The 20,915-nt window shown below is 38.2% G+C and overlaps 1 protein-coding gene across 6 annotated transcripts in view; it reads right to left on the bottom strand.

Annotated features, from left to right (window-relative positions):
- Positions 1-20,915, bottom strand: part of LOC139139392 (general transcription factor 3C polypeptide 3-like) — a 500,706-nt gene that overhangs the window by 308,413 nt on the left and 171,378 nt on the right. For all 6 annotated transcript variants that reach the window (XR_011553793.1, XM_070708296.1, XM_070708298.1 and 3 more), the window contains exon 7: positions 2,223-2,310. Coding sequence is in view for 5 of the 6 variants with exons in the window: in XM_070708296.1 (XP_070564397.1) it covers positions 2,223-2,310 (88 nt within the window). In the remaining variant the exon portion in view is untranslated. The remainder of the gene's footprint in view (positions 1-2,222; positions 2,311-20,915) is intronic.

The raw sequence follows: 20,915 nt of genomic DNA, 5'->3' as shown, positions 1-20,915 counted from the left end.
GTTCTTTAGCTTGCTGGGTCTGTAAAAGCATCTGGTCATCATTGCACATCGAATCGATATGATTTTCTAAGAACTTTTACACTTTGTATCACGGTCCCTCTGTCATAACTTTTGACACTGTCCCTCCACAAACTGTGGAAAGACGATGATTCGTAATACCATGAAGCTAAAAAAGAAGAGGCATACCTCATGGTAATTTAGAACTGTCGTGACAAGTGTAGTCTCGGTATTAGAGTCCCAACATCGCCGATAAAAATCGGATGATCGACGATAACGCAGACCCAGCGTGCCCAGATACAAGGTACGTCGTTGTGGTGACGTCTAGTATTGATGTGGGACTCAACATATATTCCAAGTCTGTTATCTATAACAGAAATATATATCTATCTATAACAGAAATATATATCTATCTATAACAGAAATATATGGGACGTCAAACTTCGATACTGGACAGTAAATAACCAATATTTAAAAATTGTGCGAAGTCACTCCTTCATGGGGAAATACCCGATCGGTTAGGTTGTGCAGTTGACTTTCCCGATACTTTGGTGACTTATTAGTCATTTTTGGAACTGGATTTTCAACATAATGACACGTCAACGATGACATTTAATTTTGGTTTTTTTGTTCCACAATGACAATTCTAGTTTTTCAGTGACCATAGTTTAGTCCCACAGTGTTCTACCTTTCTGAACACAGTTCATGCGTACGTCTGTGCGAAGATATTTTTTGCAAACACACACGACAGTCAAATTCGGTCTTCGCATGTCTCAGCAAGATGTTGTGCCGATTCGGCAAACTCGGAAACTGTTCAGTCCGATCTTTTCTGACTGAGGTAAAGCAGATCTTAGTGAGAAATATTAGTTAGCCAGTGAAAACACTTGCATTCACCCATGTACTTTTATTTGGGGACATTAGGTTGACCTACTGTGCGGACACATATAACGCAACAAACCATCTACCACAAAGTTAACTTTAGACAGTTTGAGCAAAGTCGTTCGGGGAAAAAGTAATGGACAAAAATACAAGTTTTCAAAACAATAATGTAATATGTTGTCCCTTTTACCTTGGATATTCTTTGAAATTCTACTCACTCCATGATCTGTACCCTGAGAGTTCGAGAGCGCAGAATGGTAGCGCAGAAAGGGAGCGCAGTTTGATAGCGCAGAATAGGAGCGCAGATTGATAGCGCAGAATGGGAGCGCAGATCAATAGCGCAGATTGAAATGCGCTAGCGCAGATTGGGGTGCAGACTGTCGATTTCTGACCTCTCACATAGCTCCCATGCTGCCATATTGAATCGTATCGTGAAACAAATTGACGTGCATATGTATGACAAAGGTTGATGTGCTTGTACCAATTTACAATAAAATTGGTTGAGATGTGCCTGAGATATGGCTCCGTACATGAAAAAATCGTAACAAAATGGCCGCATGGCAGCCATATTGGATTGTATTTGGGACTAAAAAACAATATGAGATTTTTTGTGTTCATCATTTTGGTGGAATGTGTTTCTTGTAGCATGATAATATTTGATTTCTGGTTGGCAAGCCATCTAAAAAGGCTAAATTACAGAAATTCATTAAATATGCAAATGAGTGTGTATTAAGAGTCTCTTTTTTATAAAAACTTTCAAAATAACTAAAAACCTATGTGTTACAGTTCTGAATAATATGGGTTCAGTCAAAATCAATGCACTACGTATTGGCAGATAGCCTACTTTAACATAAATTCATTAAATATGCAAATTAACTGATAATTAGAATGTCATGCCAATATACCCTACAACATTTTAGACCTAAGCATGATAAATTTATATCAGATGTGCAGTCAAAAGTTTTGCTCTAAATAAAATGTAAAAAAATGTAAACGCTCTAATAATTAACTAGAATGGCATGCTCATTTAACTTACATGTCAATATATGGCAGGGATCTACTCAAAATTGGTGCTTGCAATATTGATATAAAACCTAATAGAGTTTCATCAAATTTAGTAGGGGTATAATTTTTGAGATATAGCTGAATGCATAAATTCATTAATTACACAAGTGACTGTAAATTGTGCAGACCACATCCACCAAAATCTAATTAGATCTTGATCTTTCCATGATAGTGCTATGTACCAAATTGCATTACATTCTGACCAATGATTTTTAAGTTATGATGATGATCTCTTTTACCTTTATGAAAAATGAATGATGATTGAAATATCAAAAGGTTACCTTCTGAGTTGATACAGTCCGGATGAGTGTTCACAGCTTGGTGTAAAGTATCAATGGCTTTATGCGTTTCTCCTAGTTTGTGATATGTCTGATAAAGATGAGAAAAAAACACTGTAAGTTATCACTACATGTGTAGCCATGCATAAAATATTTGTCAATGAAGTGTTTTACTAACACTTTACTTGTTCATAAAGAAAGTAATTATTGGTCCAATTTTGTTAAGCACTTATGTCAATTAATTGCTCTTACTCCATTTAAGATGAAGCACACTGCTCACGCACAAAACTAAGCATTCAGAAAAGGACCCACTCACGTCTGTTTGGCATGAACTGGAGGTGCTTTAATAACCAGAATAGAAAAACACTAGAACAGGAAAATTGAAAGTAACCGATTACATAAAGCACCCCACCTTTCTGTTACAGACAAAATTTCAGAAAGGCAAAGCACTGAAAAGGCTAGCATAAATCTGACAAAAGCAGACTGAGACATATAAAGTACTGTATAAAGGTAGGTTAAAAGGGTAGGGAAGTCCGGGTGGGAGAAAATGTGACTGTTCAACAAAATGGCGTGCTACAAAGCATCATGGGAGAAAGCAGCTGAGGGACCCAGCCACTAGAGGGCTCCCTACCGTAACTAACAATTAACCAAATTTGAGATCATGAACTTCCATCAAATTTTACACAATTGCTCTTACTCCATTTAAGATGAAGCACACTGCTCACGCACAAAACTAAGCATTCAGAAAAGGACCCACTCACGTCCCGTTTGGCATGAACTGGAGGTGCTTTAATAACCAGAATAGAAAAACACTAGAACAGGAAAATTGAAAGTAACCGATTACATAAAGCACCCCACCAAGGCAAAGCTGCCAAACAAGACGTGAGATGGGAGAAAACTACTGCTATAATTACAGCCCCCCCCTCCTCTGAATTTGTCAAGGAAGAGAGACTGGCTAGGCTACTGGAAAAGAGAACCCATGCTTTCAGTAATGTAGAAACGCTCAGTGGCTGGAACAGCAATATAGTCTTTGTACACCATAGAGCGCCAGTCCCCTTGTAAACGAATCAAAGAATCTGAAACTCCTGCTAAGGATGCTGTAGTAGCCCCCCCTCGTCTGAGGCTGTGAAAACTGTAATCTAGAGGGTTGAGACCGATCTTAGTGATAAGCACTTGAAAACGGCTAGTTAACTGGGTTTGAGTAAGTGGCCTCAGAGCGCCATGGTGACGCAGTACAAAGGCTGGTGAGGACGGAGGGGCGGGGATTAACTTTAACATATTACAGTATGCTAGAACTGGGCAAACGGCACAGTTAGGCAGCAAAGCTAGTGGGATAGTATGCTTGAAATCATGTTTCTGTCTGGTTTTTGACCAAGTGGTGGAGACTAGCAAACCTTGAGAGCAAAACTGAAAATTGCCTCTTGTTAAATGCTCTAGTGGTGAAAACTTGTTGGTTGAAAGAGGTACCATGTTAGATTTACGCAAAAAGGTAAAAAAGGCAATGGTAATGCAAGCCCAAATAGTGGCATCTTTACTGTCATTCAAGTCTATGAGCTGATGCATGCTAAGTAGATGCTGTGGTAAAAAAGGTTGCCGTGGGTGCGGCAATGCAATCATAGATTTATCCAAACCTTGAAGTGTTAATCGTAAATCAATATTATACAAGTTCAGTGAATGGTGACCTAGCAACTTTGACCAAGTACAAATGCCTGAAACATAGTTACGAACTGACTTAGAACTCTTGAATGTCTGTGAAAGGAAACATGCAAAGGCTGACAAAGTCTCTCCGCATGTGGGAAAAGGTGTGCGTTGCATCTTGTAGCAGAAGCGAAGGTAAGTGTCCAGCTGAGTTTTCAAGTTCTTTTGCGTGCCTGGACGGAAGGCAGCCTTCTGAATGGATTTGACAAGGTCTTGCAGGTTGGACCATGCTGTATTGTGCCCTGGAAGAGAATCAAATTATGTCATTTATAGTAAAGTCAGAAGGTGAAATAGTAGCTTCATGTAGTGATACTTTCCCAGCAAGTTGAAGAAAGCTAGCCTGGTGTGATTTGTGCAAATGCCAGCGAGACAGGTGGTCAGCTAGGACATTCATTTTCCCTGGTATATGGAAGGCCCTAACTTGAATGTTGTGCCTGGCACAGACCAGCCAAATGTTACGAGCAATGGAGAGCAGGGCACTGTCCCTACCCCTGCCTGTATTGAGTATTGATACTGATGCGGCGTTGTCGCAATGTAGCTGAAGTCGCAAACCAGCTAAAGTTGTGGCCCATGTGCGGAGTGCTACTAGTAGCGTAAGCATCTCTAGCATAGCTATGTTACTGTGAGCTAAATGCTGTGGGAACTCTGAGTGGAAGAAAGAAGCGGTGATGTCATTTAGTTGTAACCAGCCTCCACAACCTGTTGCACATGCATCGGTAGAGATAGCATTAGAGTTTGTCCATGTAGTGCTTGGAATCATACTGATGCCATTGTAAGTTTCCATGAATAGTTGCCACCACCTGACGTCCTTGCGGAACTGTGCATTGAGGTATACTCTGTGATGCATCCGTTTGATAGACCTGAGTAAGGCAAGCATGCGAGCAATGAAAAGTCTGGCTGGGCGAATGCATTCTGCAACAAAGGCTAGTTTCCCAACCAAGGACTGCAGTTCTCTCTTCGAGCATTTCTTCTTCTGAGTGAACACATCCAACAATTCACGTATTTCACTGAGTTTGGATGAGGGGATGCTAATTGTCATGGTAGGTGTATCAAAAAGCTTGCCAAGGAAGACTAGTTGGGTCGAAGGGGGTGTAGATTTCTCCTCTGCCAATGTGAAACCATGTGAAGTGATAACGTTAGTAAGCTTGTTGAATGCATCCTCTGCCTTGGAAGGTATTTCAGCACCAGCAAAGTCGTCTATATAGTTAACGGCGTCGTAACCTGTTTTCTGATAAATGTAAACTAGTGCATTAGTACAACGCTGACAGGCCATGGCTGAAGAGCGAAGACCAAATGGTAGTTTGGTGTCAAAGTACAATTTGTCTCTCCATTGTAACCCAAGCAAATGGTAGTCATGTGGGTCGACTGGGATCCAACGATAACAGCGACGTATATCACATTTATATAGAAGGCAGTAAGGCCCATGTTTGTTTATCATAGCTATCAAATTGTCTGTTGAAGGATAGCGTAGTCTGAATGGAACATCCAGGTAAGTGTCACAAGGGATGCCATCATTGACAGAGTCTCTGAAGGGAAAAGAGAGGTCCATGATAGTTCTTCTGTCCAAAGAGCCCTTTTTTGGCACAGAGGAAAGTGGTGATGTGGTGAGAGGCAAATTCAACGGATTACACGTGAAGGGACCAATCACGGCACCGAAGTCTGTCTCTTTCTTAATGTAAGTGTCGATGTGGGATGCGAAGGCTAATGCAGAGGTGTGATTCTTGTTGTGACCTCTGGGGAGAAGTGCTGATGTGTAGTTGATAGGCCAACCAAATTGTAGGAAGTCAACAATTATGTTGTCACTGTAGTGCGACAGGTCATGGCGCCATTGAGCAATGTCGAAGGTTGATGGTACAGGAATTCTGAGCTTGCTGAAGTTTGGAAAACCTGAGGCCGTTACCATACTGTGGGTAGTAATTAGTTTCTGAAAGTCTAAGTGTGCTGGCAAACACCCAACAGTATCATCATGTCTATGGTGATTTCTTGTATCGGAATTGTCAAAGTTGGTATAACTTGGGTATTGGAACTTGTAGTACAGATGTGTGGATGGAAAGTTGTCCATTGAAGCGTAGTCAACACTTGTGTCAGCATACCAGAATGCTGGGCTAAAGTAATCATCAGAGTGACCGTTATTGTTTGGAGGTTTGGGAACTGTGACCGTGCTAGTCATTTGCTGTGCTTGTGGGTGGCGATTAACTGTACCTGGTGGCTGCAAGCCTTTAGTCCTGTCACCACTGGTGGAGATGGTATCTGAGGGATGGATATGTGTAGCTGGAACAACGACTGCAGAGTTCATGTCCTGTAGAGCTGCAATTGTGTCTGAATTAGAAGTAGGTGGTAGCTGAGTGGTTGTCATGAAAACAGGATTGTATGTGACTTTCTGACCAACTGAGGGGTTATTGATAGTGGACTCAATAGCTGCAACTGTGGTGACTTTCTGACCAACTGAGGGGTTATTGATAGTGGGCTCCATAGCTGCAACTGTGGCGGGGTGGTGTGTGCCTGTTTTTCTAGTGGCTCCATCTGAGGGGAAATTAATAAAAAACTGGGTATCTGCATCTGTGGCAGGATCATCTGTGTCCTTGCATGATGACATGTTGGTTAAGATAGAGTTAGATTTAGTAAAGTATGTTGACAATGACCTGGCAGCCGTCTCAATGGTGCTGCTTGTAATAGAATGGTCTACAACAGTGGTGTAAAGATCAGTCTGGATGCAGGTGTCAATGAGTCAGTCCTTGTTCTGCTTCTTTGGCTTGTGTGGACATTCATTTGGTGGATGGGGCAGATGTAGGTCACGGATGCGCAGGCAAAAACGACAGATATGGTGCTCAACTACACCATCCTGATTGCTGTGATCACTGCTGAATTTGCATTTCCCAAGTTGGTAGTCAGCACAATATCTTGTTGGATTTATTTTCTGCTTGTAGGAGGTATTTGCTCTCATTGTGCCCTTGGGTAACTTGACATGTAAACATCTAGCCCTTTCCCTGGAAAAGTTATCTTGCCACGTGCTTTCTCCTGTTTCAATTGAACGCAGGACTGTGCAATGAAACTGCCTGATGTCGGCCCATTGGTAAATCTCTGCTAAATGTAGCAATTCGATAAGGTGGTCGGCTCTGGCAAGCCTGGTGGCATGTGGCTCAACATGGTGGATGATGTATACCTCTCCACGCACTAATGCTGCCATTGACAAGGTAGCATATGAGTGGTCACCACTACTATTTTCAGTTCTATTGTCATACTCATGCGGCCATGGAACTTGGTAACGCACCTGTTCACTGGATTTACGAACTACACCAGACTTGGGTTTCTTGAGAATAAGTGTATACAGTTAAGTTAAATTCTTTTAACTGATTTTAAATGCAGGGCAGCTGGATTCAATTTCAGAGATCATGGGTATGCCACAGATGTGATATGCTGTTTGGTAACGCTGCATTTTTTCATAATGGGAACAGAAGTTTCTTGTTGGAAGTTTTTACAAAATATTTTAGTGTGCTGCTGCTGGCCAGTGTGCAAACAGCCTGTTTTTCTCAAAGGAGAAAACGCCTGTATGCCCGAGGAAAGCTCCGCTATCAGACCACTATCCAGCCAAATATTGTGTATTACTGCGTACTGTTCCTGTTTCACCAACAGTAAAGAGTGCACGGAAACCTGTCGTAAGGGTGAGTCATACTTCGGACATTGGCAGTTTTGACTCTTTTTCTCCCCTGTTTAACCAGCACCTTTTCTACATGAAAAGCCATGAACACGCCAAAAAGTTCAGGGACTCCTTCAGCATTATTTCTTACAACTCCGGCTGCGCCAATTTCAAATAGCGGACCAAATGATGATAGTCTTACGTGTATGGTTGATGCAGAGCTGCAACAATGGGCAACAAAGAATTATGTATCATCTTCTACTTTGACTTTACTTGCGAATTCTGGTTTTACTTGCTTACCAGCAGTAAAACTTATACAAGACAGCGACATTGCCCAAATGAAGGTTGAACCTCTGGCCCAACGCCGTCTTCTACAGGCAGCAATAGCAAATCTTCAGCTTGATGCATGCGGAATTTCGACTACAACAAAACAAAACACTCCCACCGGTGATAATAACATAAACTTCATTTCAGCACCTCATACCAACCCAAAGCCTACGGCATCGCTACCAGATATAGACTTTGTCCAACAACTCGACGGACCCAAGTGTTCCAGGGAAAACTGAACCAACGCCACTTCACCAGTTATTGAACAAACAAGTCAACGGACTTCCCAATCAAAATTCTTTGAACCTGTCGTCTCGAGTTCAACCAAGGGCAGATCTAGAACCATTAGCATATATACAAACTCGTAATAATAGTAAAGGTGAGAAATACCTGGACATTGTAGATTTTTTACCAAAAAACCATGAATTCCTATGTTAGAGAAAAGCAGATTATTAGTACCAGTGAGAACGGGGACTTAACTTTAGAATCGGCATCAAAAGAATCTCGCATTGAAAATGTAACCCCTACACAGTGGATTGGTGCTAATACACATATCATGTACGAGTTAATACAGTACCAGAACCACATAACTTGTAGCTTTTGCCGCGCAGTTGCGGTAACTCCTGGTGCGGTAACTTCGCGGTAACACCTCTTTTGTTAGCTGTTGATTTTCTTTGTCCTCGTTTGCGGTAACTGCAGTAAGTGAACAATTGTTGCCGCAGCAGTTGTGACAAGTACAACAAAAGAACATGCAGTATTGTGGCAATTGACGAGGTGTTAATAACCCCAAGTTGGTTGCTGCAGAGACCTTTTGTCAAGGTTTGCTTTTGTCCCGCCCTCTGAGTTTACAATCACGGTCACAAGTTTTCACCTAACGATCTAGGGTAAGTTGGGTACCTAGAAGCATTTCTTGCATGTTTTTTCTTTGTACTCTTTTTAAATGTACGGACATGTACATTATACAGCAAAACTTGCGTTCAGACTCGGCTGGTTTTTGATGGCATCCGAGACGCGTCCAAAACGAGTCGAAAACACGACCCTTGCAGCTCATCTCGCAATGGAAAGAAGTTCAAAAGTGCCCTTTGTAATGTACATACAATACTCCTATTACGTCGCGGTTTTGTCATGTTCTTGACGCTCCAATTCCTTTCTTCTACTATCATAAAATGTAGCAACGTTTTGCCCAGTCAATGTTTTGTCGTGCAAACATTTGGAGAAAAGATCGATTGATTATATGTTGTTGCTCCAAAACCGCCCAGCTAAACTCATTGCATTATTGATATCGAGTTCACCATGCGCTGTTCACTGTGGATGTCCATGAGAAAATTATTATCCAATGGTCTTGCCCAATGCCACAAAGTAACTGCTAATACATAAAATCACATTCTTTCCTTCTGAAATATTTTGAATCTCGATACAGAAAGTAGTATGTACAGTAGTGGTATTGTTGACAAAATAAACAGAAACACTGTTCATTCATGTGTCTGCGAACTTTCAGTTTGGCAATAATCTGTTTTATTACACTGCATGCATATATTGCCCGATTACTCTATTACTGTTTAACCCTTGCGTCCTTTTTACACAGGCATAGGATTAAAAAACACCAAGAAACGACAGCTTGCATAGGAAATAAAATTTATTACAAAAACACAGATCTTGTATTTTTCGTCTTTTCCTTTTCTTATGATGTGCCGAAGTTGCGTTATGCGTTAGATGAACGCTACACAATAAAACAGAGTGATTAGCTGATGAGTACGTTGTTACGAAAAACTCATGTCTACGCAGATGGAAGTTGTTTCTTGTTCGTGGCATAGATGTCGAGCAGATGATGGTCAAGGGGCCGAAGAATCGATGCTTAATACGGTCTCACGTTTATCCCGCACCGTTCGGAGAGGTTACACGTATCCGCTATTGTTAAAAACGCAACGATTTAATTCCCATTTAAGTACAATAACTCGACAGTTGTAGATGGAATTCATGTTCAAATCCAATCAAAATTTACCTCTGCTCTGGCGGAAATCAACTACAGGCAGGCTTTACGCAGCTTTCCTGCAATTTCGATGAGCATGTCATGCGAAAATACAGAATACTAAATAAACATTTAAAGTTTTAAAAAGGAACATTCACATATAGAGGGAATGGCTCGGCAATTTCAGAGTTGCGTTGTACTTAATTCTGAATGAATTCACAAATGCGAGTTCGGAGTCTGGCAACAAACTTTTATTAAATACATTTATTCACTGTATTATTGTTTTAACCACTTTACACAGGCATAGAATGAAAAGACCAAAAAATGACAGCTACCATGGGAATAAAATTAATTACGAAAACCCAGATCTTGTATTTTTCGTCTTTCCTTTCTTCATAATCATTCCGAAGTTGCGTTATGTGTTTGATAAACCCTACGCAATCAAAAAGAGTGATTTATTTGATGAGTTCGTTTTTACGAAAAAAATCATGTCTACGCAGTTGTAATTTGTTACTCGTTCGTGGCATAATTGTCAAGCAGATGATGGTCAAGGGGCCAAATCGATACTAAATACGGTCTCACAGTCACATTTATTCTGCACCATATGGAGAGAGGTAGCACGTAGCAGCTACGGTATTGTTAAAACCCAACGATTTCATTCTCATTTGAGTAAAATAACGCAACAGTTGTAAATGCAATGCATGTCATATGGTAGGGACCGTGTTAGGTCGAAAACATTGGCGCAAAGTAGGACAAATAACCTGTGATATTATCGAGAACGTTTAGATTGCATTGTCATTGCAAAAGCATAGCCGCCATGCACGTCATGTACGATGACCTTAGGACTCTGCATGACTTATCACATAACGTTGTCATAAAAGTGGCAATATATTGTCGATTAAAGCACAAATTGTGGAGGGACCGTGATTAAAGTAATTTCGAAAATAACTGCAGTGATAAATATTTCTTCTAAAATGAATCCGCTAAAAATGACTCGGCAAAAGAAGTTTAAATCTTCTTCTTTCCATTGTTTGAGATCATGACAGAAGCATTTTATTGTAATGTGAACGTTAACGAAATTTACCTTTGGCGGAATCAACCAAATCTGACTAACGGTTACCGAGTTTTAGCAGTTTGCAGGATTTTTTCTTTTTTTTACCTCATTTGCATATTTTTGACACTGACATGTTCATTTGAACAAATTCACATCTCCACCCCTAGGTGCACCTGTACACCAAATACTAAGCTGGTAGTTGCTGCGGTTTAGGAGTTTTTGGTCTGGACGGACTAACAGACATACATACATACTTACATACATACATACACACAGACGACATGTAAATGAGATGCAAATGAAATGATTCACCTTATACGATTAGCTCTCTTTGGTATACCAAATGAGAGCTAAAAATTGTCTTCGAGTTGTGTTAGACTTTGAATATAACAACAGAGTTTGATCGGCAGCAACTTCACGCTGACCGCTTGGCAGTCTATCTGTGTTTTTGCGGCCGGGGAAAACTAAAAAGTGGCATTTTCAGGAGCGTGTGCCCGCTTGTTGCCTGTTTGGTGTCCACTTGCACAATGAACGCTGCCATAGCTTCGCGTCTTTTAAAGGAAGGCTCTGCCTTTAAAGGCGCCCTTCTCAATACCTGGTTCTCGCATTAGCGAATGTGTCAACAGCCCATTAACAGTTTGTCATTCTTTTGTTTTCCATTGAATATTTTATCAAGGAAATAATATTTATATTAGATAAATCTGATAATTGAGTGGGGGCTTTAAGTAGTAATAACTGGGCATCAGAAATGTATAACATTTTCGATAATTTAGAAATAGACGACATCTCTCCTTGTAATGTAAAAGATATTCAAGAGATGAAACAAAACAAATGTACATTTGGTTCACCTTATCGGGGCATTGGTACACTTATGTGTTAAATAAGCCAAAATTACGTACATTTACGAAATTCAAGACTGAGTTTGGTGAGGAAAAATATTTGTCACTGGATATGTCAAGTACTGAAAGATCCTTTTTTGTACAACTCTATTTTGGCAATCTTCCTTTACGAATTGAAAGGGGGCGTTATCGAAATGAGATTATAGAAAGACGTATTTTTGTAGATTGTGCGATTTAAATGCTATCGAGGATGAGCTGCATTTTATGTTTCACTGTCCTATGTATGATGATTATTGTCAACACTTGTATCACAAGGTTGAGTTAACAAATCAGGGTTTTTCCTCTTTTGATGATATGCAAAAATTATGTTATCTTATGGTGAATAATGCCAGTTTAACGGCAAAATATATTGGGAAAACGTTTCAGAAAAGACTTTCTTTAATTAGTCGACGCAGTGTCTGCTGCAAATGTTTCTTTCCAAAGTTTGTCACAAATAAGATGTTGATTAACTTTATTTATTAGTTTTCAAATTAACTCCAGTTCATTACTGTCCTCGTCCTTAGACCCTCTATGATGCTTTATTTTGTTTTAAATTGACTTGTAAGCCCATTGGGCTGGATGACCTCTAACATTAATGTATGACTTATAATCAGTTTATTTTGTATTAGTGATGTCATAAGTCACTATTATAAAACATAGGGCCAAAGTCCCTGAAGCTACTATAGACATGGATACAAAATTAAGTATTTCCTGACTGTATGAAGTTATCTCACTGAGGTCATCCTAGGGACCTGTAAACCAAACATTAAAGCTGTCTAACCAGTGGTTTTCAAAAAACAAGCGACCAAACAGTTGACACAGTTCTGCTGTGTTATGTAGAGAATAACTTTTTGTGACACATGTACCAGTATTGATGAAGAAGGTGGATATCTTTGATAGCTCATTTCAGGATGGCCTGACCAAAAGTGTCAAAATTAGCTGTAAAATACAAAATGGATGATTTCATCATAATTTCAATATATTACATTAAGATAAAGCCTAGGAGCCTGTATACCAAATATCAAAGCTATCAGATGAGTAACTATTGAGAAACAAATATTTTGACCAAAAATGGAAAAATTGACCCCAAAATACAACCAGATATGAACTGTAAATGCTCACGTGTTTCATTATATATTGAAGTTATGTGTAAATTTGAACCTTTGCCACATGTTTGCAACTTCATTGAAATTATTATGATCAACATAATGAACAATAATCACCGCCGATTAATTCTAAAAGGTCATGAAGTATACAAATATGTAATTAGCTGAAATAAAAATATTAAAGTTATTTGACTGCTCTTATTGTATCACCACTTTATCTAGCAAGTGTAATTACCGTTGGCCAAGTCCTTCAAGCCATATATGCCGAGCTGTGAAAGCTCATTAGATATGCAAATTATAAATTAGCTGACATGAAAATGTGAAATGACTTTCGATATTGTTTTGACCTAGTACCTGGTATAATCATCAATGTACATAGCATGTTTTGCCAACTTTGATCAAGTAAATCCCGGTATATATCCCTAATAAGCAAAGTTAATTAAATATGTAAATTAGGAAGTGGCTTTAGTAAAAATGCTTAGTGATTGTCAGTAATGTTTTATCATGGTATCTGCAATATGTGTAGCAAATTTTGTCAACTTAGGTCAAGTCAATTCAGATATATATCTCTAATTAGGAAAGTTCATTATATATGCAAATTAGGAATTGGCTGAAGAGAAAATGCTTGATGACTTTCAATAATATTGTATTATAGAGTCTTTAATGTACATAGCAAGTTTCATCAATTTTGATCAAGTCTATTCAGATAAATATCCCTAATTATGAAAATTCATTTAATATTAAAATTAGGTTTTGGCTGAAGTAAAAATGTCTTTTGACTTTCAATAATGTTATATCACAGTATCTTTGATGTATATAGTAAGTTTGAACAACTACAATCAAGTTAATTCAGATATATATCCCTAATTGGGAAAATTCATTAAATATGCAAATTCGGAATTGGCTGAAGTAAAAATGTTTAATGACTTTCAAAAATGTTGTACCATAGTGGCTTCAATACATGTAGCAAGTTTCATCAACTTTGGTCCAGTCATTTCAAATATATATATTCCTAATTAACAAAGTTCATGAAATATGCAAATTAGAAATTGGCTGAAATTAAAACGCTTATGACTTTCAATAATGTTAAATCATAGTATCTTTAATATACATACCAAGTTTGGTTAATTTTGATCGAGTCAAATCAGACATATATCCCTAGTTAGGAAAGTTCATTAAATATGCAAATTAGCATTTATCTTTCATGTCACCCTTAATGGTTCCCACTGCTGATATATCTTGGTGTGATCAACATTTGTAGCAAATCTCATCAAATTGTGTGTAGTCGTTTTTAATATATATCCATTTTTTCTAAAATCACTAATTACGCAAATGAGCAAAAACTATGCAAGCCACACCCACCAAAAACTAATCAGTTCTTGCCATTTGCTAACTGAATATATATATGTACCAGATTTGATTCTGATCTTATAAGCCGTTTTTGAGATAATGGACCAACAGACAGACAGACAGACAGACAGACAGACAGACAGACACACAGACAGACAGACATCGCTGAGACATATGCCCACGTGTGTAAACACGTGAGCAAAAAATTGAAGATTTCATCAAATTCAATATATCACACTAAGACAACCCCTAGGAACCTGTATACAAAATATCAAAGGCATCACACAAGTAGTTTTTGAGAAACATATATTTTGACCACAAATGGCAAAAATTGCACCAAAAATACAAAATTGCAGATTTTGTCATATATTCAATATATCATATTTAGTTCATCTGTAGGAACCTGTATACCAAATATCAAAGCTGTCAGACGAGCGGTTAAAGTTTTGACCAAAAATGACAAAAAAATTCCTTAAAAATACAGATTTGTATATTTCATCACAATTTGAACAAATCCAAGTTGGGTTATCCCTAGGGACCTGTATACCAAATAACAAAGCTGTCTGACCAGCGGTTATGAAAAACAAGATTTTTTACCAAAAACGCCTTTTCTGGCACTAATTTGCATATTTTCAACAATATCAAAAAATTAAAATAAAGAGTTTCTCAAAATCATATTTTTCATCTACACAACAAATATCAATACACGAAAAGGTTTTCACAAGAAGAAATTATTGAAAGTATTAAGTGTCTGAAAAACAACAAATCTCCTGGTATCGATGGTATTTCAGCAGAATTTTTTAAGCAATGTAGTAATGTTATTGTTCCCCTTTCACATACTTTATTTAACCATCTTTTCAGTAACGGTGTTTTCCCAGTTTCATGGTGCCAGGGTGTTATTTTCCCTATTCACAGGAAAGGTGACAAATCTCTGGCTAAAAATTATCGGGGCATAACCCTTTTACCTATTATTAGTAAAATCTATACACGTGTTCTGTACAATCGGTTACTTTTCTGGGAAGAAAACGCCGCTCCACTTAGAGAAGAACAGGCTGGATTTAGGAAAGGGTATAGCACCATTGATAATATTTTTCTTTCGCACACTTTTATTCAGAAATATTTAAGCTGTAAATGGGGGCGTTTTTACTGTGCTTTTGTAGACTTTGAGAAAGCCTTCGACAGAGTTCATAGAACAGCTTTGTTCTTTAAATTGGGTAAAGCAGGACTCCAGGGTAAGATGTTCAAAGCCTTGACGGCTGTGTACACTCAAGTCAAAGCCTGTGTACTTGGCAGTAATGGTATGACAGACTTTTTTAATTGTCCTTTTGGAGTCAGGCAAGGCTGTATCCTCTCGCCCTTTTTATTTTCTTTCTTTCTAAATGATATCTATGAAGAGTTTAGTAGAGATTCATGGGTTGAAGGTTGCTCTCTTGGTATGGTTAAACTTTTTTACATATTATTTGCAGACGATTTGGTGTTCTTTGCTGGTACCAAAGAACAGACAACCAAAACCCATATATCGCTGTTATCCCTGGGCTCTGGCCTCAAGTCCTGCCAAATATAAATTGTATACCTTCAAAGATCTTTCAGAAAACTTGATTTGTATCAAAGATGGCAGCGATCAAAAATTCTACTTATTCTGTTTTAACGTCGATCAGTTGTGTAGCCACTCTGTCAACACACATGTTTAAAATCACGTATCATTTTTAGTCTGGCTCAGACAGCAAAACCCCATATAACGCTGTGATCCCCGGACTCTGGCCTGACGTCCTGCGAAATATAAATTGTGTACCTATACAGATCATTCAAAAAAACCCATTTGTATCAGAGATGGCAGCGATCACAAATTCTACCATATTCTGTCATAATGTCGAACAGTTGTGTGGCCACTCTGTCAACACATTTTCAAAATCGTGTACCATTTTTAGTCTGTGTAAGACAACTACAAAATGGTTATCATTTTAAAGCTCTGACATCGCTCTTCCTTCTTGCACAATGCCATACGCGTACCTACACAATACGGATAGTTTTCAATCGGATTCGAACCCACAACATACGGCATCAGTCGCCTAGCTGAGAGGCCTGAGACAGAACCAGTCGGCTAAATCTCCACTCCCAAAAAGAGTGGTTCAATAGCCGGCTAAGTTGTTACATTTTTCTGACTGAGACCTTTCAACACGTTGTAGAGTTCGTGAAGCACTCACGCACGCATGCTCACTATCATACATCCACATACACACTTTATCGAAGCGAAGAAACGAATTTCATCGCTTTAACTGGGCGAACGATAAGCTCGGGGACAATTCTGTCCACCAGCAGTGTTACCGACCCAGGATAGAAAATACGGATAGTTTTCAATCGGATTCGAACCCACAACATACGGCATCAGTCGCCTAGCTGAGAGGCCTGAGACAGAACCAGTCGGCTAAATCTCCACTCCCAAAAAGAGTGGTTCAATAGCCGGCTAAGTTGTTACATTTTTCTGACTGAGACCTTTCAACACGTTGTAGAGTTCGTGAAGCACTCACGCACGCATGCTCACTATCATACATCGCACATACACACTTTATCGAAGCGAAGAAACGAATTTCATCGCTTTAACTGGGCGAACGATAACCTCGGGGACAATTCTGTCCACCAGCAGTGTTACCGACCCAGGATAGAAAATAGAGATTACGAACATCTACAAAATGATTCTCGGTACTTGGGCGAAATCAAGAAACTGGAGGTAGAAATGAATTGTAAATATCTCAAATATTTTTTCACTCATCAGACTCGTTGTTGGACATGACCTTCTGCAGAACACGTGGATTATGTTGACAGTTGAAAGTCGTTGAAATTCATAAGACAGAGGCTTAATAAGCAGCCCAAAACTGCCGATCACACTTGGCGCGTAATTTGTGCCCTGGCGTGACCTGTACTATAATAATGATGTAATCTGGTCAATGATTAGCTAAAAGCCGGAATACATTATCATAATGAGTCACCAATTTTGGTAATGACCCAGACTACAGAGTGATGACATTGACCCCAAGTGTGCCTTGGTCCATGGAGAGTGAATAAGATATAACGGCTGAATGTAATGATACAATAGTTAAATATGGGCCAACAGGCACTCAGGGTGAATATGTTAAAGCAATTTGATTAGTTTCTTTTCCTTTTCTACTTCTGTGATAATTTTTAAGAAGATCAATCTGCAAGGCAGTTTATGTATTGACAAGTATGTTATCTTTTACAAGCACACAGCAAACTGTTCTTGATTTTTCACGACCAATATTTGACATAGACTGAAATACATTAACAAGCAACCAATGTTTTACAATTTGTCCGTACACCAGATAGAAGGAGAGATTTCAACATACAATCATTAACTCAGAAACCCTACAGGGAAAAGTAAACATTGTTTTCTTCCAGTACAACTGGTGCATCCACATTTGGAACAACTTACAAACTTAACCAATTACACAAGGATTATGACACAAAAGAAATTTCTTACTGGTACAAATTGCAAGAAATCCACTGGTTTAGACGGTATAAGTGCACGCTTTTTAAAGATTGGAGCCAATGAGATTACTTTAAGCCTCACAGTACTTTTTAACTATGCAGTTACATCCAGTTCCTTTCCACAACAATGGAAATCTGCAAAAGTTACACCATTTTTCAAAAAAGGTGCAATCGATGTCTCAAACTACAGACCGATTTCAGTTTTACCTGTTCTTTCTAAACTATTGGAAAGACATGTTCACACCCATTTTTTTGATTTTCAGTTTTGTCACAACTTATTGTCCAACAATCAATCTGGTTTTCATAAGCTTCATTCCTGTCAAACTGCTCTTACTTACCTTACAAATTTATGGTTTCAAGAAATTGACAAAGGCAACCTCATTGGGCTTTTGTTGATAGACTTCAGGAAAGTATTTGACCTTGTTAATCACAATATATTGCTGCAAAAACTGAAACTTTATGGGTGTTCCGACAAAACTCTTCTTTTCCTTACATCATATTTAACAAATAGATCCCAGTCAGTTAGCTTCAATGGGACCTTGAGTGACGCTCTTCCACTTAGTGTTGGTGTCCCTCAGGGCTCCATTCCAGGTTCCCTTTTCTTCCTGCTTTTTATTAATGATCTCCCCCTAGCTTTAGTTAATTCAGAAATCAATATGTATGCTGACGACACAGCGGCACAGGCGGTTGGCCACAATATCCAAGAATTTGAAACTAAGCTCAATGGTGATATGATATCCATTTTGAGCTAGTGTTGTAATAATAACATGTGTATAAATACAGAAAAGACCAAGGTGATGGTCATTGGAACCTCCCAGAAAAATCTAGAACAGACAAATGTATAAAAGTTGTTTGTAATGACGAGCAGCTTGAATGTGTTTAATAAGCAAGAAAACCTTTTAGGTCTGTCAATTGGTGATACTTTGACCTGAGATGAACATGTCAGTAAAGTATATGGTAAAGTTGCTTTTAAGCTTTTACAGTTTACTAAAAAGGCAATGTTGATGTTTATAATTGTTTCACTTTACCTAATTTTGATTATTGTTCGAACATATGGGGTCATTGTTCAACCACTCTTTTATCTCGTATAGCAAGAAAGAAGAAATCTGTTGCTAGAGTGATTTTAGATCAACATTTTAATACTCCAAGTTATGTTTCATTTAAATCCTTAACGTGGATGCCAATTTGTGAAAAAGTTTTATATAATGAATCAGTTTTAATGTACAAAGTTCTGAATAACCTTGCTCCTGATTATCTTGATATTTTCAGAGGTGTAAAGCAGATCCACAGATGGAACACATATTAAGGTCTGCAAACAGAAAAGATCTGTATATTCCAGGGCACAGAACCCAATTTTTCAAAAGAAGTTTAATGTACAACGGGGTTAAAACATGGAATACTTTGCATGGAAAGATCAAATCTAGCTCTTCACTTCTATCATTCAAAAGAAATTGCAAGTGCCATTTTTTTAAATAGTTGGGATAATCTTACTTTTACGTAATTTTTTATTTGTTTTTAGATTTTTTTACTCGAAGCGTTTTTACATTTTGCTTTTTTTTTCAGTATAAAGTTTTCTTCCTGAATTATTTTTTAAACTAAATATTGTAAATTTTGTTTTACTTGACTCTGTGTGAGAAGAGCCTCAGGCTCAACAGTTTATCGAATTTAAATAAAGTCTAATGATAATAACAATAATATATAATAATAATAATAATAAGAGATAAAGTTAAGAAATTTAACTGTTGTGAACTTGACTATTCCTTTCAAATCCTTACCTAACTTGACATCTTTAAGTAAGATACACTGCATGGTTGATTGAGTGCAAAAAAAGACATCAGGGCATTTAATACAGGGGGGGGGGGTAGTCTGGAAGATTGATGAGGTACATTATCTTTTTTATCTGATCCATTGTGCTTTTTCCCACTCTTCCACCTTTTCTTTTTGTCAAACCTTCTCTGAGTAATTTTTTTATTGACATTTGTTTGGAATTTTTTTCAAAATCTGCCAGGACCCCCAAGGATATCAAATGGTCCACCCCTTGTATTGACCATCTTTGCATGAAATGTACATAACCAGATGGCAGGATGGCAGGAAGTGTGTCAACTATTTACAACGTTGATACTCCCAAACATTGAAAAAATTTTGGAATATATTTGTTGGAAACCAAACCTGCTAAAATCACCGGAGCTATATTTTCTAATGATTTTTTTTTACCACATTTCAACACCAAATACAGTTAATCATATCAAATGCTTACTAAATCACCACATTACATACTCTTAGTTCCAGTAGGTATAAAATTACGAAAAAAAATCTTAAAAATACAAAATGAAAGATATCCCTGTAAAATTGGCATTTGTGCAAAGGATTTATGTTACCTTCCTTTGCACAAGATATCAACATATTCTGCCAAAGGGTTCCTTAGTTGCAACATCTTCACAGATTTTCACTTTTTTGTATCTCATTTGCATGTTTTCACACAAACATCAAAAAGAAATTCACATCTCCAGCCTGGAATGCCCTTCAGTACCAATTATGAAGATTGTGGGTATTGCAGTTTTTGTGTTTTTGATCTTAACGGATACACATCCATACATACATACACACAGACACCATTTTGCCACCTTATAAGAATACCTCCCATTTGAATATATACATATGCATATATGGGAGCTAAAAATTCACTACAATTTTTACAAGTATGACTGAGGTCATCCCGAAGAACATGGATACCAACTTTCAAAGCTGCTTCCGAGAAGATTTGTTGACTAAAAACTGAATAAATTACCCAAAAAATACAAACATGCAAATTTCATCCAAAGTTGTACACACCTAATTTAGAATACCAAAAGGAACCTACATACCAAGTTTCAACCAAATCTGATGGTTGCTGACTTTTAGCAATTTGCAGGATTTTTCCTTTTTTTCCCTCATTTGCATATTTTTGACACTGACATGTTCACTTGAACAAATCACATTTCCAACCCTGGGTGCACCTGTACACCAAATACTAAGACGGTAGCTGCTGCAGTTTAGTTTTTTTGATCCGGACAGACTAACAGACATACATACATACTGTACTCGTCCGAGCATAAGCCCCTGCTTGTGTGTAAGCCCCCCCTACTGATTTCAGAGGGTTTTTGAAAATGCATTACATCCGTGTATAAGCCCCT

The sequence above is a fragment of the Ptychodera flava genome, chromosome 8 (genome assembly GCF_041260155.1).
Source record: "Ptychodera flava strain L36383 chromosome 8, AS_Pfla_20210202, whole genome shotgun sequence".
Classification (NCBI taxonomy): domain Eukaryota; kingdom Metazoa; phylum Hemichordata; class Enteropneusta; family Ptychoderidae; genus Ptychodera; species Ptychodera flava.
This window is presented reverse-complemented; position numbering and strand designations above follow the sequence as displayed.